Source organism: Phaseolus vulgaris, chromosome 2 (assembly GCF_000499845.2).
Source record: "Phaseolus vulgaris cultivar G19833 chromosome 2, P. vulgaris v2.0, whole genome shotgun sequence".
Lineage (NCBI taxonomy): Eukaryota > Viridiplantae > Streptophyta > Magnoliopsida > Fabales > Fabaceae > Phaseolus > Phaseolus vulgaris.
Window position 1 is genome coordinate 38032375 of NC_023758.2, and position 18130 is coordinate 38050504.

The 18130-nt window shown below is 30.3% G+C and overlaps 3 protein-coding genes across 3 annotated transcripts; 1 reads left to right on the plus strand and 2 right to left on the minus strand.

The window, feature by feature from the left end:
- Nucleotides 1–3112: 3112 nt before the first annotated feature.
- LOC137809456 (ATP-dependent DNA helicase RRM3-like) lies at nt 3113–9706 on the minus strand. Its single transcript, XM_068610565.1, has 8 exons — nt 8126–9706; nt 6087–6167; nt 5961–6032; nt 5048–5178; nt 4703–4778; nt 4494–4612; nt 3403–3656; nt 3113–3303 (listed from the first exon to the last, which is right to left on the minus strand). The coding sequence occupies exons 1-8, from the start codon at nt 9704–9706 to the stop codon at nt 3113–3115; spliced, it is 2505 nt and encodes an 834-aa protein (XP_068466666.1).
- Nucleotides 9707–9808: 102 nt separating this feature from the next.
- Nucleotides 9809–11927, minus strand: LOC137809457 (uncharacterized). The gene is made up of 5 exons (XM_068610566.1): nt 11733–11927; nt 11435–11618; nt 11259–11360; nt 10429–11171; nt 9809–10210 (listed from the first exon to the last, which is right to left on the minus strand). Exons 1-5 carry the CDS (start codon nt 11925–11927, stop codon nt 9809–9811), a joined length of 1626 nt encoding a protein of 541 aa, XP_068466667.1.
- Nucleotides 11928–16550: 4623 nt separating this feature from the next.
- LOC137809459 (uncharacterized) lies at nt 16551–17511 on the plus strand. The gene is made up of 2 exons (XM_068610567.1): nt 16551–16626; nt 16751–17511. Exons 1-2 carry the CDS (start codon nt 16551–16553, stop codon nt 17509–17511), a joined length of 837 nt encoding a protein of 278 aa, XP_068466668.1.
- The last annotated feature ends 619 nt before the right edge of the window (nt 17512–18130 follow it).

Sequence of the window (18130 nt, forward strand, 5' to 3'; positions counted from 1 at the left end):
TTTCTTTCCACAGACCATCCTTCTCAGTCTCCAGACGCCAAATCCACTTTCCCAGCAGTGCTGCATTGAAAAACCTTAAATTCAAAATTCCAAGACCACCAGCTTCTCTAGGCTCGCACACCTTTCTCCACGAGACCCACGCTACTTTCCTTCCTTCATCTTCCCATCCCCACAAAAACCTTCTCTGTACCTTTTCAAACTCCTTTAAGACAGCAACAGGCAGTTTGTACATGGATAAATAAAACAACGGAATGACAGAAAACACCGACTTAATAAGACACACTCTCCCAATATAAAAAAACATTATGAACAACTAAATTATAAAAATTATGCTGCCGCTAAAAGAAATAAAAATAGAAAATAAAGAAGTAATTGTTGCTCTCTTTAAAATAACAAAAGAAAAATAGAAAAATATTAAAGATGTGTAAAATATGCATTATCAATTGAATTACAAAAACTAACTACTGCATCATATTGATGCGCGTAAAATATTCATTATTGTCAGTTGAATTACAGAAACTAATTATTCTATCAGGTTGATGATAATAAAAAAATACTTAAAAAAATAAATTTGAAGAGAAGAACAAAATCGTTAATAAAACTATTTAAATTTTCAAAAGCATAATTAAAAAGATTTTAAAATAGGTAAAATGTTAATGCCTCCTTAACAAAATAAATAAAAATTTGATTAGATAATAATACAAAGTGGACTTTAAGCCGTTGAGGTTTGCACCCACCCTCACGCCGAGATTTCCAACTCCTGCATGAGATTATATATTATGGGTGGTCCGATAGAGGGTGGTCTGATAAACCCAACAAATACTCGCTAGGATCCCATAAAACCAACTCATAGGGTTGAGGTTTACACCCACTTATATACAATTAAATGTCCTTATCTCTAGTCGATGTGAGATCTCCAACAGATAAAAATATCAAAAGTAAATACTATAAAAAAAAAGTGTCTAAAAAAGTCAGAGGAAAAAGATAAATTAGAAGAGTTATTTGAAAATAATTTATATAAAATAACTAAGGGAAAAAACTAGCCTAATCTTATAATAATCACATTACTTTTAACCACACAATTTATAGAAGATCAACCTTTTTCAACATTTAGTTTGAAGAATGGGATCAAAGAATAAACTATAAAATTAATTACTGTAGGCTTCCTCGAAAGAGAGTGAGACACTTATTTAAGTTTTAATAAATATATATTGTGTTAAACTAGAGGAAAGTTAGATACTCATAATGAAAGAAACCTTAGTTATAGCAATATTATATAACTTTATCAGATAAATATGATTTAAGAATTTAAAAAACAAATAATCAAAATACTATTAATAGAGTTGTCTGAAGGAGAAAAAGGTATTAAAATTCTTAATATAACAAGCTCTAACGAAGAATTGGAATCATGACCATTGAAGAAAATTATATATAGTGTATTGGTATAATATAAACAGAAACAAAATTAACTTTAGAAATGATAAATAAAATAGAAAATGAAAGAAAAAAATATAAATATTTATCTAGGATAAAAGACATGATATTAAGTAGCGAAGGAACTAGATATTAAAATTTAAAAGATATGATTTTGCTAAAATAGTTATAAAATAGTTGAACAACAAGAAAGAAACTAACCATATAGATTTACGTAGAAAAGTACAATATTTAAAAGAAGAAATAAAATAATGAAATTGAATTAAAAGAATAAAATAAAATAAAACAATGCAAAACTAATAAAATTAGAAGAATAAAAGGGTAAGGTATATGTTTCTTCTTCAGGTTCTTACCCTTTTTCATGTTCTTCTTGTTTCTGATGTTTGTATTAGCCAATTTTGTAGTTTTTAATGCTCAACAGATACACATCTCACTACCTACCCTCCAGTACCTTGCCCTTCCGAATCTTTTATATTATGTCTTTTATCTTAGATAAATAGTTATATTTTTCTTTCATTTTCTATTTTATTTATCATTTCTAAAGTTAATTTTATTTCTGTTTATAATTTTTTGTCAGCAAAAAATAAATTAAATTTAAAAAATTCATATGCAAACCAAACCTACATTCCAAAACCAAAATAAATCAGTTATGAACGATAAAAAGAGACCAAAAATTGACTACCGATAACTCCTTCCGAATCTTTTATATTATGTCTTTTATCTTAGATAAATAGTTATATTTTTCTTTCATTTTCTATTTTATTTATCATTTCTAAAGTTAATTTTATTTCTGTTTATAATTTTTTGTCAGCAAAAAATAAATTAAATTTAAAAAATTCATATGCAAACCAAACCTACATTCCAAAACCAAAATAAATCAGTTATGAACGATAAAAAGAGACCAAAAATTGACTACCGATAACTCCTTCCACGGTTAACCAAAACGAAAATACATCAAACGAATTATTTACATACAAATTATCTACATACAAATTTCTTTTTAATTAAAAAAAAAAATCCTCCATATTAATTACATGTGAATTTTTCTCCATGGAAAATTATTGATGAGTAAATGTGTAGGTAATCTATAGTTTTCATACCTACAAATAATATTTTCATAGATAAACATATTCATGATATTACATACGTCATCTGACCGTAGATAATACGACCAGTTATTATCTACAGATTATTCATACATAATGTTTCCCACACAAAATATTGTATGTAAATTTACCTACACCCCATTTACACATGAATTTATTTTCGTATTTGGCAATAGTATCCAATTTATAACAAATTTGAGATTTTACCTACAAATTTCTTTCATCCGTAAAAATGAATTATTTTAGGAACTAATTGAAGAAAATAAGAGAAGGCAAAAGGTTGTAGCAATTTACTCAATCATATATATAATTATATAATAAAATTACAATTACTGGAAGCTATAAAATAGAAATACTAATAGGATTGTAAATTAACCACTAATGCAATATAACGGTAAAATAGTTTAAGGGTAACAAAATCTGAATTAATAACCAACGTCTTCCCTTAATTTTTTGATTTGGAACAACCTTCCCAATTTAAACAATGATATTGTTTTTCTCAATCGCCATCAATTCTTCATTCATAGCCTTTTGCATTTGGGGTGTTGAATGACATCTGCAAGTCTTACAGGTTATTCTGCAAGAAAAGCAAAGTGAACTAAATCTCCATTATCATCAACTTCATCATCAAGATTTACTTCGCAATCTTGAAGGTGTACAGGTTGTCGTTGTTGCCTTCTTGGTCGCCCCATTATAGTTGCAATTGGAGCTGCAACTTCAGGTTGAATTACAGCTTCAGGTTGAACTACAACTTCAGGTTGAACTGTAGGTGCTTCAAGAGTGACTCCATCTTCCACATCATCGTTCAAAACGTAAATATATCATTTTTTCGAATCCATTTCAGTTGTTGCATTCCATTGACATTCCTCATCTTCGACAAATGTAACATCACGACTAATAATCACCTTCTTTGTCATTGGATTGTACAGTTTGTATCCTCCATGCTTATATCTAATGAAAATGGTCTTCACTGCCTTATCATCCAACTTCGATCTTGCTGCCTTGGGAACACGAGCATAAGTAATTGACCCAAATACCTTCAAGTGTTGCACATTGGGTTTGAATCCACTCCATGCCTCAATCGGAGTTGTGTTAGGAACACTCAGAGTGGGTGATCTGTTTATCAAATATACCTTACATGTAACGGCCTCAGCCCAAAAATAATTTGACATACCTTTCGCTTTAAGCATGCTCCTCGCCATGTCCATGATTGTTCTATTCTTTCTCTCGGCAGCTCCATTGTGTTGAGGTGTGCAGGGACAAGTTATGTTATGTTGCAACCCAAGTTCTTCACAGTGCTTCTTGAACTCATTAGACTTGTACTCACCTCCTCCATCACTACGCACCATCTTTATTTGTCTACCACTCTCTCTTTCAACAAATGCTTTAAATATTTTAAAGCAGTGGAATACCTCATCCTTGCTTTTCAATACATAAATCTAGGTTTTCCTTGAAAAATCATCAATAAAAGTTAAAAAATACTTATTACCTCCAACTGATGATATGTTCATCGGGCCACAAACATCTGTATGAACAAGCTCCAAAGAAAATTTTGCACGCTAAGACTCTTTAACAAATGGTATCCTGTGATTCTTTCCAAAAATGCAAGCCCCACACAATTGATCAGGGTGATGAATATGGGGTAAACCATTCACTAAATTTCTTTTGAAAAGATTTTCCAAACTCTGAAAATTTAAGTGCCCAAAGCGTAAATGCCACAACCACGATTCATTATTCACTATTGCATTCAAGCACTTGAAATTACCCATATGAATATCTACTGAAAACATGCGGTTTTTTGATAAAAAGGTTTTAAGAATCAAATTACATTTTTTATCAAAAATTGAGAATTTATTTTCAACTATGTGCATCACGTAACCCTTTTCGCCCAGTTGTCCCACACTCAACAGATTACTTTTTATGTCAGGTACATAGAAAACATCATAGATGTACCTGTGATCACCATTCTTCAATGTAATAAGAATTCGCCCTTTTCCAATCACTGGAACAAACCTGCCATCACCGAATTTCACTTTTGTACGAAATGAGTCATCCAAATATGCAAACAGCTCCTTATGACCACACATATGATTCGTGCAACCTGTATCTAAATACCAAGTTTAGTTGTTTGGAGTTTCATTTGATGTGGTTGTCATTAATACTTCATGATCCTCTTCATCTTGTTCGTGATTACCATCTTCTTGAGCACAATTGGAAGCATAATTATCACCTTTTGATCTGCACTCATTCGCATAATGGCCATGTATATGGCAATTATAACACTCAACATTTGATTTATTATAAATGTCTCCTCGTCCTCCGCGACCACGTTCCCCGCGCCAAGCGCCTCCATGATTCTGGTCACCACGACCTTTGCTGAAATAGCTACCATGTTTATGATATGAGCTATCAATTGAGGCTTGTGCTTCTAAAGCTGCTCAATTGGTTTTTCGATCTTATTGTCATTCATCCGTTGCTCATGCGTTCGTAGAGAACCGGACAATAACCTTACTGTCATTTTTGAAATGTCATTGGCCTCTTCAATTGCGGCAACAACATGTTCAAATCTTGGAGTTAAAGATCTCAAAAAAATTTCCAACTTTGCTTGCTCCAAATGTGTTTCACCATTGCTCTTCATCTGATTTGTCAAGGCAAGAACTTTGTTTATATAGACATCAATAGTCTTTGTGGTTTCCATCTACAACAATTCATATTGGCGTCTTAGGGTTTGAAGATGCACCCTTTTGATCTTATCATCACCTTTATAATTGGTTGACAAAATTGTCCAAGCCTCACTGGCAGTTGTTGTTCCTTCTATATGCTCAAACGTCTCGTCAGTCATCCCTTGATGGATGAGATACAAAGCCTTATTGTCCTTCTTCTTCTGATCACGGTGCGCTACTCATTGCGCCTCATTTGGATTAGCAGCTAATGCAGACACTCCACTCTCAACGACATCCCATAACCCATGATAATCAAACAAAACTCTCATTTGCACACACCACCAATTGTAATATTTTCCATCAAGGATAGGGACTGATAATTGGGTAGAGTTCATGATAACATACTAGCTCTGATACCAGTTGTAAGAACTAATTGAAGGAAATAAGAGAAGGCAAAAGGTTGTAGCAACTGATTGAACGTAATTGCACAAAATTGCAAAACTGATCTTATTCATTTTGATTTACTTAATCATATATATAATATATATAATAAAATTACAATTACTGGAAGCTATAAAATAAGAATAATAACAGACCTGTAAATTGACCATTAATGCAATATAATGGTAAAATAGTTTAAGGGTAATAAAATCTGAATTAATAACCAACATTTTTTAGTGTGCATTAAAAGCTTCAAAGAAAAGTGCCTTTGAGGTGGGCTTTGACCTCCATGGGCGTCCTCCATTTGAGCCTCTACCTTTTCTTGATCTTGGTGATTGGCCTCCATGTCCACTTGAGCTTGATCTCCATCAAGTATGGTAATAGGCATCTATAAAAGCAACATCACTGGGATTTGCTTCTCAAAAAAATGTATGCGTAATACCTTTTGTGATACTATTCCACCATTAACTTGGATCTTCATCAAATGTGATTTCTTTTGTTTCAGACCCCTCAACTTCCTTATCTAAAGTAAAAACATAAAAAATCATTACATTCCAATAATACTAAATACCTAGTCAATTTGTTGACAAAAAAAAAACCTAGTATCATCATATAACCATAAATCTTCCTAGTTTCTCACCTCTTGTCACTAAATGTTAGTGATTTATATAAGATGCATAGTAAGCTTCCCAATCTTAGCACATAAGGTTTGAAGGGTCCAAATAGAACAATGAGAAATGTACAAGAAATGAGATGTAACAAATGAATATAAGGGCAAAATTAAGAATACAACCTAGTTTTCTCGAGTTTTCATAAATGAAGATACAAAGTTCTGGGCAGGTTTCATGAGGTTGAAGGTAGGGGAAGGAGGATCGGCGACGGTATTAACCTAAAAGCTAACCCAACGACTGGAGGCAGAGCTGACGATGGAAGCATCAGACTCGTTGCACTCAAGGATGGTGGAAGTGGCGACATGTTGGTAGCGCGAGAGATTGGAGGGGGCAGAAGGAGGGTTGGGAGAGGGAATTGAAGTTGGGGTGACAGGTGCTATTGAATATCTTGAGAGGGGGAAGGTTGGCGGGGATTGACGAATGGGATGAGAAAAGAAGGGGGTATGGGCGTGGTTGCATAGGTTTCACGATTATAGAGTGAGGGTTTGTGTGAGGGTTTCGAAAGAGAAGAAATGATAGGGTTTCATAGGGTTCAAAGATTTGTCAAATACAATGTTTTAGGGGAGAAATTACACTACAAGAAAAATTGGAATTACATATAGCCAAAATCTGTATGTAAGGCTCAAAATCCGTATGTAAAACAGGTTTACATAGGGATTACATACGGGCAAAAATCCGCATGTAAAACTGTCGTAGGTAAGCGTTACATACGGATCCAGAAAAAAAAAAATAAAAAAAATCAGCGTTACATACGGATCCAGAAAAAAAAATAAAAAAAAAATCAGCGTTACATACGGATCTAGAAAAAAAAAATCAGTGTTACATACGGATCCAGAAAAAAAAATTAAAAAAAATCTTTATCATTATCTTTTTTAAATATTTATTATTATTATTATTATTGGAAGTCATTTACACTTCAGAGACTAAGGAAGCATTAACCACTAGACCAAACAAGTTCTTTGGTCATATTACCATTTTTATTATACTTATTATTATTAATACAATTTATACATATTATTATTAATACAATTTATACATATTATTATTATTATTAATATAGTTTATATTATTATTATTAATAAAACTTATAAATATTATTATTAATATAATTTATACATATTATTATTAATATAATTTATACATATTATTAATATAATTTAAACTTATTATTATTAATATAATTTATACAATTTATAATAATATAAATTATATTCATTATATTAATATTATATTCAATATTCATATTCTTAATATTATATTCATATTATTAACACTAGCGGAAACACAGGCGCGTCGCGCCTGTGTATCCGCATTTTTTATTTTTTTCATTTATATGTATTTATATTTAATATTCAAATTAAAATTAAAAATTAAAAAATATTATTATTTGTACACTTATTTATAACACTATAAATTTATAGTACATTGAATGAAAAAATGTCATTATCATCATCATTATGCAAAATCATTATACCTTGATGTCAATTGGCTTAATCAATGCGAGTGATTGATCATCCTTCTAATTGTTCCAGTCTTTACAAATTTTGTTTCCTATGAAAGAATGTCAATTATGAATTAATTGAAAAATACACACACATATATATGCAATATACATATATTGATAATTACCTGTTTGTGTAGATAAATGTGTGAATGCTTTGTTTTGATATCTTCATTCAACTGTAAGGGCTCCTTGTATATTATGTTAACTTGGATATATATATATATATATATATATAAGAAATAATGTCAGTAGAATAATCACCTATACTTATATTTATGCGTCACACATAAATAAAACGAACAATACCTGATTTTGTGATAATAAAATATCTTTATAAACAACATTTTTGGTAAAATTTCCATCTTCTCCTTCAAGGTATCCTTCTTTAATAAGAATTTTTGTTGAAGCTTGAGAAACACCTCTTGATAGTGCAACATATAATTGACCATGACTAAAAACGTGTCGTGGAAGGTAAATTCCAACATTAGGTATAGTTTGCCCCTGTGATTTATTTATAGTAATGGCAAAACTTAATTTCACAGGAAATTGTTTCCTAATAAGCACAAATGGGAGACCTGCACTTTCTGTTGTTTTATGTTTAATTCTTGGTAAGAAAGATCTTTTTCTAGCATGTTGACCTATCAAGATTTCAACATCCAACATGTTCATGTAGAACCCACGACACAATAATCTCGTCCCATTACATAACCCAGATTTAGGGTCTATGTTTCGCAACAACATTAATGGTGAACCTGGAGCAATGGAGTGCAAGTACTCTTGTTGATATAGACTATGTGTGTCTCCTTCAACTTCATCAAATGACAATAGATTATGTTGTTCTCCTGGAAAATGATCAATAATCATGTTATTAAGTATTTCAACATCTTCATTTTTGGGAGTCAATATGGCTCTCTGAACCATATAAGATGCATCCCATGTATGAAATTGCAATTGGGGAAATGTTTCTTGTATAAGTTTTTGAATTGAACTTTCTCCTTCCCATGGTATTGCTAGTTCATGGGGTATTTTCACCATATCATCAAGAATTGTAGGTTCAATACCATCTCCAATGCGCATGAGGTATTCTGCAAAATTGTGATCTTGCAATGATCGCATGTTTTGTTGTAAATGCAATACCTTTGTGTTACTCCATAAAGGAGACTTAACAATACATGCAGAAATCATTTGTGCCTTTGTACCTTTTTGGACAACTGGTAGTACCTGGCGAAAATCTCCTCCTAATATCATCACTTTCCCCCCAAATGGAGCATCACAATCTAGAATGTCCTTTAATGATCTATCTAATGCCTCTAAAGCATATCTATTGGTCATTGGTGCTTCATCCCAAATAATTGCTGTTGTTTCTCTTAGTAACTTTGCAAGATCAGATTGTTTGCTTATTGAACAAAAGGAACCAACTACTACATTAATAGGTATCTTAAATCGAGAATGTGCAATTCGACCACCAGGTAATAATGTTGCAGCTATACCAGAGGAGGCTGTCACTAAAATAATTTTTCCTTTACTTTTATAATATGCAATTAATGTACGATAAAGGAATGTTTTACCGGTTCCTCCTGGTCCGTCCACAAAAAATACTTGACTTTGCTTACAATGAATTACATCTAAAATGGTATTGAAAGCAATCAACTGATCAATATTCAATCTGTGTACATTGTCAACATCTTCATTAGGTATTTGTATTGATAACTCTTCTTGTATAATTCTTGGTACTGAAGTATTTTCAAATGCATCCAATGTTAATGCTGGTAAATCAAAATTATTGATTGTTTTACCATGCTGAATAAGAAGATCATTCAAATCCCTCAATAGCATATTAATGTTGATGCCCATAGAAGTGCTTCTTGAAGTATAATCTTCTGCCATAAAGATATAAAACTCATTCCAAAGACTTCGAACATCAGTTGGTTCACAAAAAATTAATATGGTCACAAACAACCTCCTTAAAGCATAAGGCATCTGTAAACTTCATGCTTCGACTAAGCATTCATGAATGCTATTATCACTTTCTAAAAATCCCCATTTTTCAGCTGCTTTTTTAAATGTGGGGCAATATGTTTGATTCGGTGATAATAGGTATTCCCAACTGGTTGGCCCTCTTATATGGGATAACAAAATACGCAAGAAGAATTTTTCTCCTTCTGAAGGAGATACAGTATAAATTCGACCAATAACTTTCTTCCTTGACCTTCTTGGGTACCATTCTTTTTGTCTGTTATGCCAACAATAATGTTGTGTAATTTCTCTATACAAATAACTTCTAGAATGTGGATCTCGAAAATTTAGTGAAAAGAATTCTGTGAGCATGGTTTTGGAAGTGTTGTCATCATTTAATACATCACTTATGTTTTGATGCTTATAGAAGCACACCTGAAATAGAAAGTAAAAAACAGAGATGATGAATTGAAATATTGCACCACTTTGATCTCTTCATCTTCTCTCTCTAAAACTACAGAAGGACAAATAGATAAAATAAAAACCAACAAAGAAAGTTTCAAATCTGAGGTGCAACTTCAGTTTACATGAATTTATACTATACATTACGAAAACATTTATTTCTTTTATAGAAAAATAAAATAGAAGCGCACCTGATGACGATTTGGTAAATGAATTTGTAATCTTTCTACACTTGGATTCATTCGATAAAGTGTAAATCTGAATATTTTCCATAAAGCCTCCGGAGCACAAATCCATCTAGCATCAATATATTGTTGAACTTCATCTACAATTGATCCTCTATGAACCTCCATTGCTACTCGATCTGGACCTTTGTAGACATACTTGTATAAATATTTAATACTTTTGATGCTACTGCACACCTCAACATTTATATGACAATCATATTTTAACAACAACCAAGGGTTATAAGGAACCACCCATCTGTTGTCAACAGTCACATTTCTATTTATAGATACTGGTGCATTGAAACGTTTTTTGTATTGTGGATATGAATCATTACCTTGACGTGTTTCTTCCAAGAACTCTTTAGGATATTTTTTCTTGCATTGATTTTGCTTCATACATGGTGATCTTGGATTAAGAGTTCCGCAAGGCCCGTGTATCATTTGTTTCAGTACAGATTCGTGCAACTGTGGCTCTTCTTCACTCTTTGGTATTTTTGCTCTAACAATGCTATCATAATCTTCTGGATCACGTAATTTATCATTATCTTGTAAGATAAGTAACATATGCACATGGGGTAGTCCATGTTTTTGAAATTCAATCACATACATGTAACTTTTAACTTTTCCAAGAACTCCTTTATCAATCACATCTTCCTTCAATTGTTCAAATTTTGCTCGAAATATTCTTGTGAGCAAGTCAGGACGATCTTATGGAGTTTGAAAATGTTTAAGCTCTGAAGAAATTTCACTCCAAGAAGGATTGCATGTCATTGTAAGGAAAATATCAGGTTTACCATCATGAGCAACAATTGCCATGCCATCTTCATATCGTTGTGTCAAGTCTCGACGACTACCAATAAATGATGATGGTAATATTGTCCTCTGTCCAACATTTCCTTGAATAAAAAAATAGTATGAGTTTTGATATATTTAAATGTAATAGATGTAGTATGTTACATACATTATGTACCTGTGTGAGTTTGTCCTTCATGCAAAGCATCTTGCAAACCTTGATACACTTCAGCACGAATATTATTTTGATGATTTCGAATCCATCGTAACCTTCCTGCTTCAATCTTCACATAGTTGTCTACAACATATTGTTGTAAAAGTCGTCCTGCTTGTAATATTGTAGAGTGATCATTGGGACGAATCTACATTGAAGTAATGATGTATGTGTATTAATTTTATAACACAACATTGGTATGTAAATTGTTGGAAATGATATATATATATATATATATATATATAATTATGTTGGAAGTTACCTGAACCATGTAGCTATAATATTCTCGGCATGAGATATTTTGGCCAGTATGATTTTTTGTGTTGAGATCCCAACCATATGTTCCAAAAGGAAATAATAGTGGATATTGTAAAGGGTCATAATATCCCACAGTTTCTTGAATGTTTATTAAGTTCCCATCATGACTTACAACTTTAATGTCTCGTCCACGTGCCATTGATTCTGTGTCTCCAGTAACAATTATTGCTGCTACTTGAGATGCAGTTGGAAGAATATATTGTGGTTGATTGACAGGACACTCTTTAATGAGTAAAGTACATTCATGTATATTTTGTTCTTGAGCAAGTTGTTTGAATACATGCACAAAAGGATTGCACCGATGTAGTATTTGTTGCAACTTATTAACAATAGTTTGATGGAGATGAGGACTTTCCAACATCCTATTTTGTAATTCATGTTCAGTGTCATAAATGTACAATTGCAAAAAAACGTGGCCTAGACCCCTCATTTGAAAACTAAAATATAAATCAAAACTAAAAGTAAAACAAATTATGAAAATACTTTCATAAACAATTAAAAAACATCAAATAATAGTATTATAGTACACATCAAAAGCAAGTGTTACTAATTTTAATGACAAATCACTAATGGAAAACAAACATACAACAAGAATTATAGTTGACCTTTTTTATATGAGTGGTAAACAAAAACAATCCAAAGCACCAAACAATATTGATTTATGAAATAAAAATATAAAATAAATAATAAGTATGTGACAAAAAATTAGATAGCATAAATAAAAAGTATCTTCAGAAAATAAATATGTATGTAAAATATGATAATATTTTAAAAATACATATTTTTAAGTATAATTTAAATATATTTTTAATTTATGTGATTTTTTATTATTTAAATACAAAAAATTAATTTTGGTTCTTGAAATTAAGTATTGGGAGTCGCTACTGTTAATAATTTAAGTAAGTATTGAAAACCGTTACAGTTAATTTTTTTTATTTTTTATTAAATATAATTTAATTATGTTTTTATTTTATGCCATCAATGAGTAACAGAGTCTTAACCGTCAACTCGGTAACGATTTCGTCCATTCGAATACAACCCCGAACCATCTATTATTTTCTTTTTGCAATCTAATGGATTTCGTTGGCTTCCAACTTTGATTTCTTTCTACCCAACAAAATCCCAAATAACTAAATCCCAAATTTCAAATCAGAACCCATGTACACAAAGTGATATTTTTCATGAATTAAAGGCAAAGTTTTATCGAGGGTTCAGATTCGAAAATCCAAAGGGGATTCCAAGACTCATATAATTAGAAAAGCTATTTAAAAAATGGTGCTACCCTCCTCCATCAGTATCAGTTGAAAATTCAAGAACGAAGTTTGAATCTTTGGAAAATTCAAGAACAGACAGTACACACCAACATGCAGACTGCTTATGATCATTTCTCATGCACTTTTATCCGGTAAGTTTTTTTTCTGTTAAAACCCTAAACTTTTTTTATGGTGTTATTGTCATCATACATTGCATGAAAGAACAAAACTCTGAATCTAAATGAATGCATAAATGAATAAAAAAAAAAAGTAAATTCACATATTGCATTTTTATCTTCTACTTTATGTATTTTATAATTGAAAAAAAAAAGACTTACTGGTTGATTTTGTGAATCTGGAACGATATTACAGAACATAGAAGAGACGTTTGAAAAATGTGTTTGATGATATAAAAGATGAAAAAAAAATATGCAATTTTGAAATGTTCCCGAGCAAGTCTCATCTTGTAATGTTTAATTTTAAATTTAAGATATAAAATAAAATTAAAACAGTTTTTAAAATAAAATAAAATAAAAATATAAGGATAAAATTAGAAAAAATAAAATAACAATTAAAAGGGGAATCCCCTTTATATATAGTTATAGATTATATTTATATTATTAATATTATTAATATTATTAGTATTATTAATATTATTAGTATTATAAAATATTATTAGTATTATTAATATTATTAGTATTATAAAATATTATTAGTATTATAAAATATTATTAGTATTATTAATATTATTAGTATTATTAATATTATTAGTATTATTAATACTAGCGGGCAAACAGGCGCTCTCGCGCCTGAGTATCCGCATTTTTTATTTTTTCATTTATATATATTTATATTTAATATTAAAATTAAAATAAAAAAATGTTATTATTCACACACTTTTATTAACAATATAAATTTATAATACATTATGAATTAAAAAATGACATTATCATCATCATTATGTAAAATCATTATACTTCGATGTCAATTGGCTTAACTAATGCGAGTGATTGATCATCCTTATAATTGTTCTCGTCTTTACATATTTTGTTTTGTACGAAAGAATGTCAATTATGAATAAATTGCAAAATACATACATATATATGCAATATACATATATTGATAATTACCTGTTTGTGTAGATAAAGGTGTGAATGCCCTGTTTTGTTATCTTCATTCAACTCTAAGGGTTTCTTGTATATTATGTTACCTTTGATATATATATATATATATATATATGTATATATATATATGTATATATGTATATATGTGTATATATGTATATATGTATATATGTGTATATATGTATATATGTATATATATATATGTATATATGTATATATGTATATATGTATATATGTATATATGTATATATATATATGTGTGTAATAATTTGCGTTTTTCTTGTAGTGTTATTTTTTGGGGGGAAATTATTTTTGGGGAAAAAGAGTAATGTTATGGAAGAAATGTGGAAGGAACAAAAATGTGAAAGAATAGTCTACTATCATAAAATAACGATTGTAAATGACATATTTTAAAGGAAAAATGTGACCCTGGTTAACTTCGTATTATAATGATAATTGAGGCGTTTTTTAATAATCATATTAAAATAGCTACAATTTACATGTTTTTTTCGTAGTGCTTGTGGTTAAACATAATTTAGAACGAAATATGATTATTTATTATTTATTTGTATATGAAACTTCATCTCATTAAAACATTATTCTTGTAACAGTTCATGAACTAATTAATAAAATAAATTTGTTGATATATGCAAAAATATTGAAAATGAATTTTGATAAAATTAAATAAAATTTAAATAGAAATAGTTATAAAAGATTTAAGTAGAAATAGTTATAAATTTGTAAAACTTAATAAAATAAAACAAAAATAGTGTAAAATTCAACGCCTAATCAACATTAAACGTAGAACCGTACAATATAAAATACGGTGGAAGAAGAGAATTCAATTAAATAATCAAGCGCAAAATAAAATTAGGATGACTTGATTAAAGCAGTATTCTCTTACAATTCACGAACCCAACTGAAAAAGAAAAACTACAAATTATCTTAACATAATACATCTAAAAATGTATTAAAAATTTCATAAAAAAATATAAAAAAATTGATATTGTTAATATTATTATTATAAATTTATAAATTTATTTTGATTATTGTTATGATTATTTTTGTTATTATTACTTTTATAATTATTATTTTATAATTTCATTATTTTTTATTATTGTAATTATTATTTTTATATAATTTATTTTGATTATTATTATTTTATAAGTTTAGGTTTATTATTTATGTTAGTAATATTTTATTATTATTATTATTATTATATTATAATAACATAATTTCTATTTTATATATTATTATTATTATTTAAAATATTATTGTTATTATTATTATTATTATTATAAATCGATTATGGTATATTTCCTCTTTAAAAAGTGATTTTTTTGACTATGATAAAGTTTTTTTTTTTTTTACCAAAATGGGGTTCGTTTAAAAAAAATTACAAATTTAAGCAAGTCGTACCTAATTAACACGACTTTATATGCAGAAGTCGTCCCAATTAGGCACGACTTCTGCTATGTCATACTAAAGTCGTGCCAACTTGGTACGACTTCTACCCTGTCATACTGAAGTCGTGCCAACTTGTAGATCCGTGGGTAAAAATCTGTAGATAATATTGATTTTTTTTAGTGAAATTAACATAATACATCTAAAAATGTATTAAAAATATTCAAAAAATTAAAATTAAAATTAATTCGATATTGTTAATATTATTATTATAATTTTATAAAATTATTTTGATTATTTTATTTATTATTATTTTATAATTTCATTATTTTTATTATTGTAATTGTTATTTTTATATTATTATTATTTTATAAGTTTAGGTTTATTATTTATGTTAGTAATATTTTATTATTATTATATTATAATAACATAATTTTTATTTTATATATTATTATTATTATTATTTAAAGTATTATTGTTATTATTATAAACCGATTATGGTATATTTCCTCTTTGAAAAGTAGTTAGTTTTGTATTAATGTCCAATTAGCGTTCCTTGTCTTTCTTTATTCATCACCGAGACACTTTTTCTACATTTTTCTTAGAAATCCAAGCTTCCGTTTCTTCGTTAATATATACAAATAACATCTGATATAACAGTCCGATTCAATTTTAACTATAACACTTTACGAAGTTAGGGTATTAAGAATTAGCTATACACATGATATTGTGGGAAAGAGAAGAAGAAAGAAAAATTTATGATAAAATAGATTCATTCTATGGTAATGAGTCTATCGACTCTAGGCACATACACTACATAGAGTAATGCAGAAGTGCAACAGAAATACAAGTATTCAAAGGCGAAAAGGAAATGGAACACTAAAAAAGAAAAACTGTCTCCAACAACAGAAAACAGACAACACACAAGTTACATAATTTATGTGATCATTATAAAATCACTTATTAAACTTGACTGAAAGCATGCAGAATGACAGGAACCCTAAATCCAAATCCAAAGTAGAATGTTGGTTGAAGGTGGTGGAGAAAGGAATGGGATGTAAAGTGGTTGGATATTAGGAAGAGTGCGCGAAGATGGCTATGCCCTTAAGAAAGAGGTGGCAAAACTGGAAGAGGTGGTAGAGATGGCAAAACCGGTGGTAGAGATGGCAAACCTGGAACAGGTGGAAGAGGTGGCAATGTGACTGGAGGTAGAGGTGGCAATGAGACTGGAGGTAGAGTTGGCAATGTGACTGAAGGTAGAGGTGGTACTCTTAGAGGTGGCAATGAGACTGGAGGTAGAGTTGGCAATGTGACTGAAGGTAGAGGTGGTACTCTTAGAGGTGGCAATGAGACTGGAGGTAGAGTTGGCAATGTGACTGAAGGTAGAGGTGGTACTCTTAGAGGTGGCAATGAGACTGGAGGTAGAGTTGGCAATGTGACTGAAGGTAGAGGTGGTACTCTTAGAGGTGGCAATGAGACTGGAGGTAGAGTTGGCAATGTGACTGAAGGTAGAGGTGGTACTCTTAGAGGTGGCAATGAGACTGGAGGTAGAGTTGGCAATGTGACTGAAGGTAGAGGTGGTACTCTTAGAGGTGGCAATGAGACTGGAGGTAGAGTTGGCAATGTGACTGAAGGTAGAGGTGGTACTCTTAGAGGTGGCAATGAGACTGGAGGTAGAGTTGGCAATGTGACTGAAGGTAGAGGTGGTACTCTTAGAGGTGGCAATGAGACTGGAGGTAGAGTTGGCAATGTGACTGAAGGTAGAGGTGGTACTCTTAGATGTGGCAATGAGACTGGAGGTAGAGTTGGCAATGTGACTGAAGGTAGAGGTGGTAATTCAGGTAAAGTTAATCCAGGTAGCCGAATTGCTCGTGCTGGTAATGCTATGTCCATGGTTGAAAAGGAAATAGCAATGATTAAAGCAAAACTGGTGCAGCAGTAAGAGGCCATGGCTGGTAGAATTTCAATTAGTTGCTGATATACTGAAGTGAAGACCAAATGTGCATATGTTCCAATGAAGAGTGTTGCCTTTTATAGACAATGAACGTGACCATTTTGCCATTTGTTTTTCTAAGTTGACCTTCTCTTAGTTAAATAACATGTTTTGTAGGTACTTATGTTGTTGGAAATGGTTGGTTAATACCAACAATTGAGATTCAAAACTACAATATTATGCCCTCGCTCTCCTTTTCAATCATTCAATACACTAATTATTACTCATTATTATGGGTTTCTAAAATTGCAAGTGGTGACAGCAAACTTATTCCTATTAACTAATTATTTTTCATCCTACACTTCTCCCAAGGTACCAGAATATACACGGCGCCAAATTTGTCGGACATAAATTCATCCATTTTTAATCTTAGTTATTTTTTTTATAAATTAATTGATGAATAGGGTGGAATTTATATGGATTGTCATTATTTATTAAATAAAATAAACTATAAAGGAGCGAAAGTAATTGGAATTAAAATTTTAATATATGTTCTTGTACGTGATTAGGGAGAGTCTCTTTGCCTCTAGTTTAGGATGATTTTTCAATGTTTTCAAGATGATCTACT

Bases quoted from the DNA above. Each gene is read 5' to 3' on its own strand.
- LOC137809456 (XM_068610565.1), bottom strand. From the start codon at position 9,706: ATGGCAGAAGATTATACTTCAAGAAGCACTTCTATGGGCATCAACATT. The intron at 6,033-6,086 runs GTATTACGCATA...TTGCTTTTATAG, and splicing joins GTGGAATAGTATCACAAAAG to ATGCCTATTACCATACTTGA. The intron at 3,657-4,493 runs GTACATCTATGA...TTTGATAAACAG, and splicing joins TTGAAGAATGGTGATCACAG to ATCACCCACTCTGAGTGTTC.
- LOC137809457 (XM_068610566.1), bottom strand. From the start codon at position 11,927: ATGGCACGTGGACGAGACATTAAAGTTGTAAGTCATGATGGGAACTTA. The intron at 11,619-11,732 runs GTAACTTCCAAC...ACTTCAATGTAG, and splicing joins ATTATAGCTACATGGTTCAG to ATTCGTCCCAATGATCACTC. The intron at 10,211-10,428 runs GTGCGCTTCTAT...TTTCTATTTCAG, and splicing joins ATTTACCAAATCGTCATCAG to GTGTGCTTCTATAAGCATCA.
- LOC137809459 (XM_068610567.1), top strand. From the start codon at position 16,551: ATGCAGAATGACAGGAACCCTAAATCCAAATCCAAAGTAGAATGTTGG. The intron at 16,627-16,750 runs GTAAAGTGGTTG...AACCTGGAACAG, and splicing joins GGTGGAGAAAGGAATGGGAT to GTGGAAGAGGTGGCAATGTG.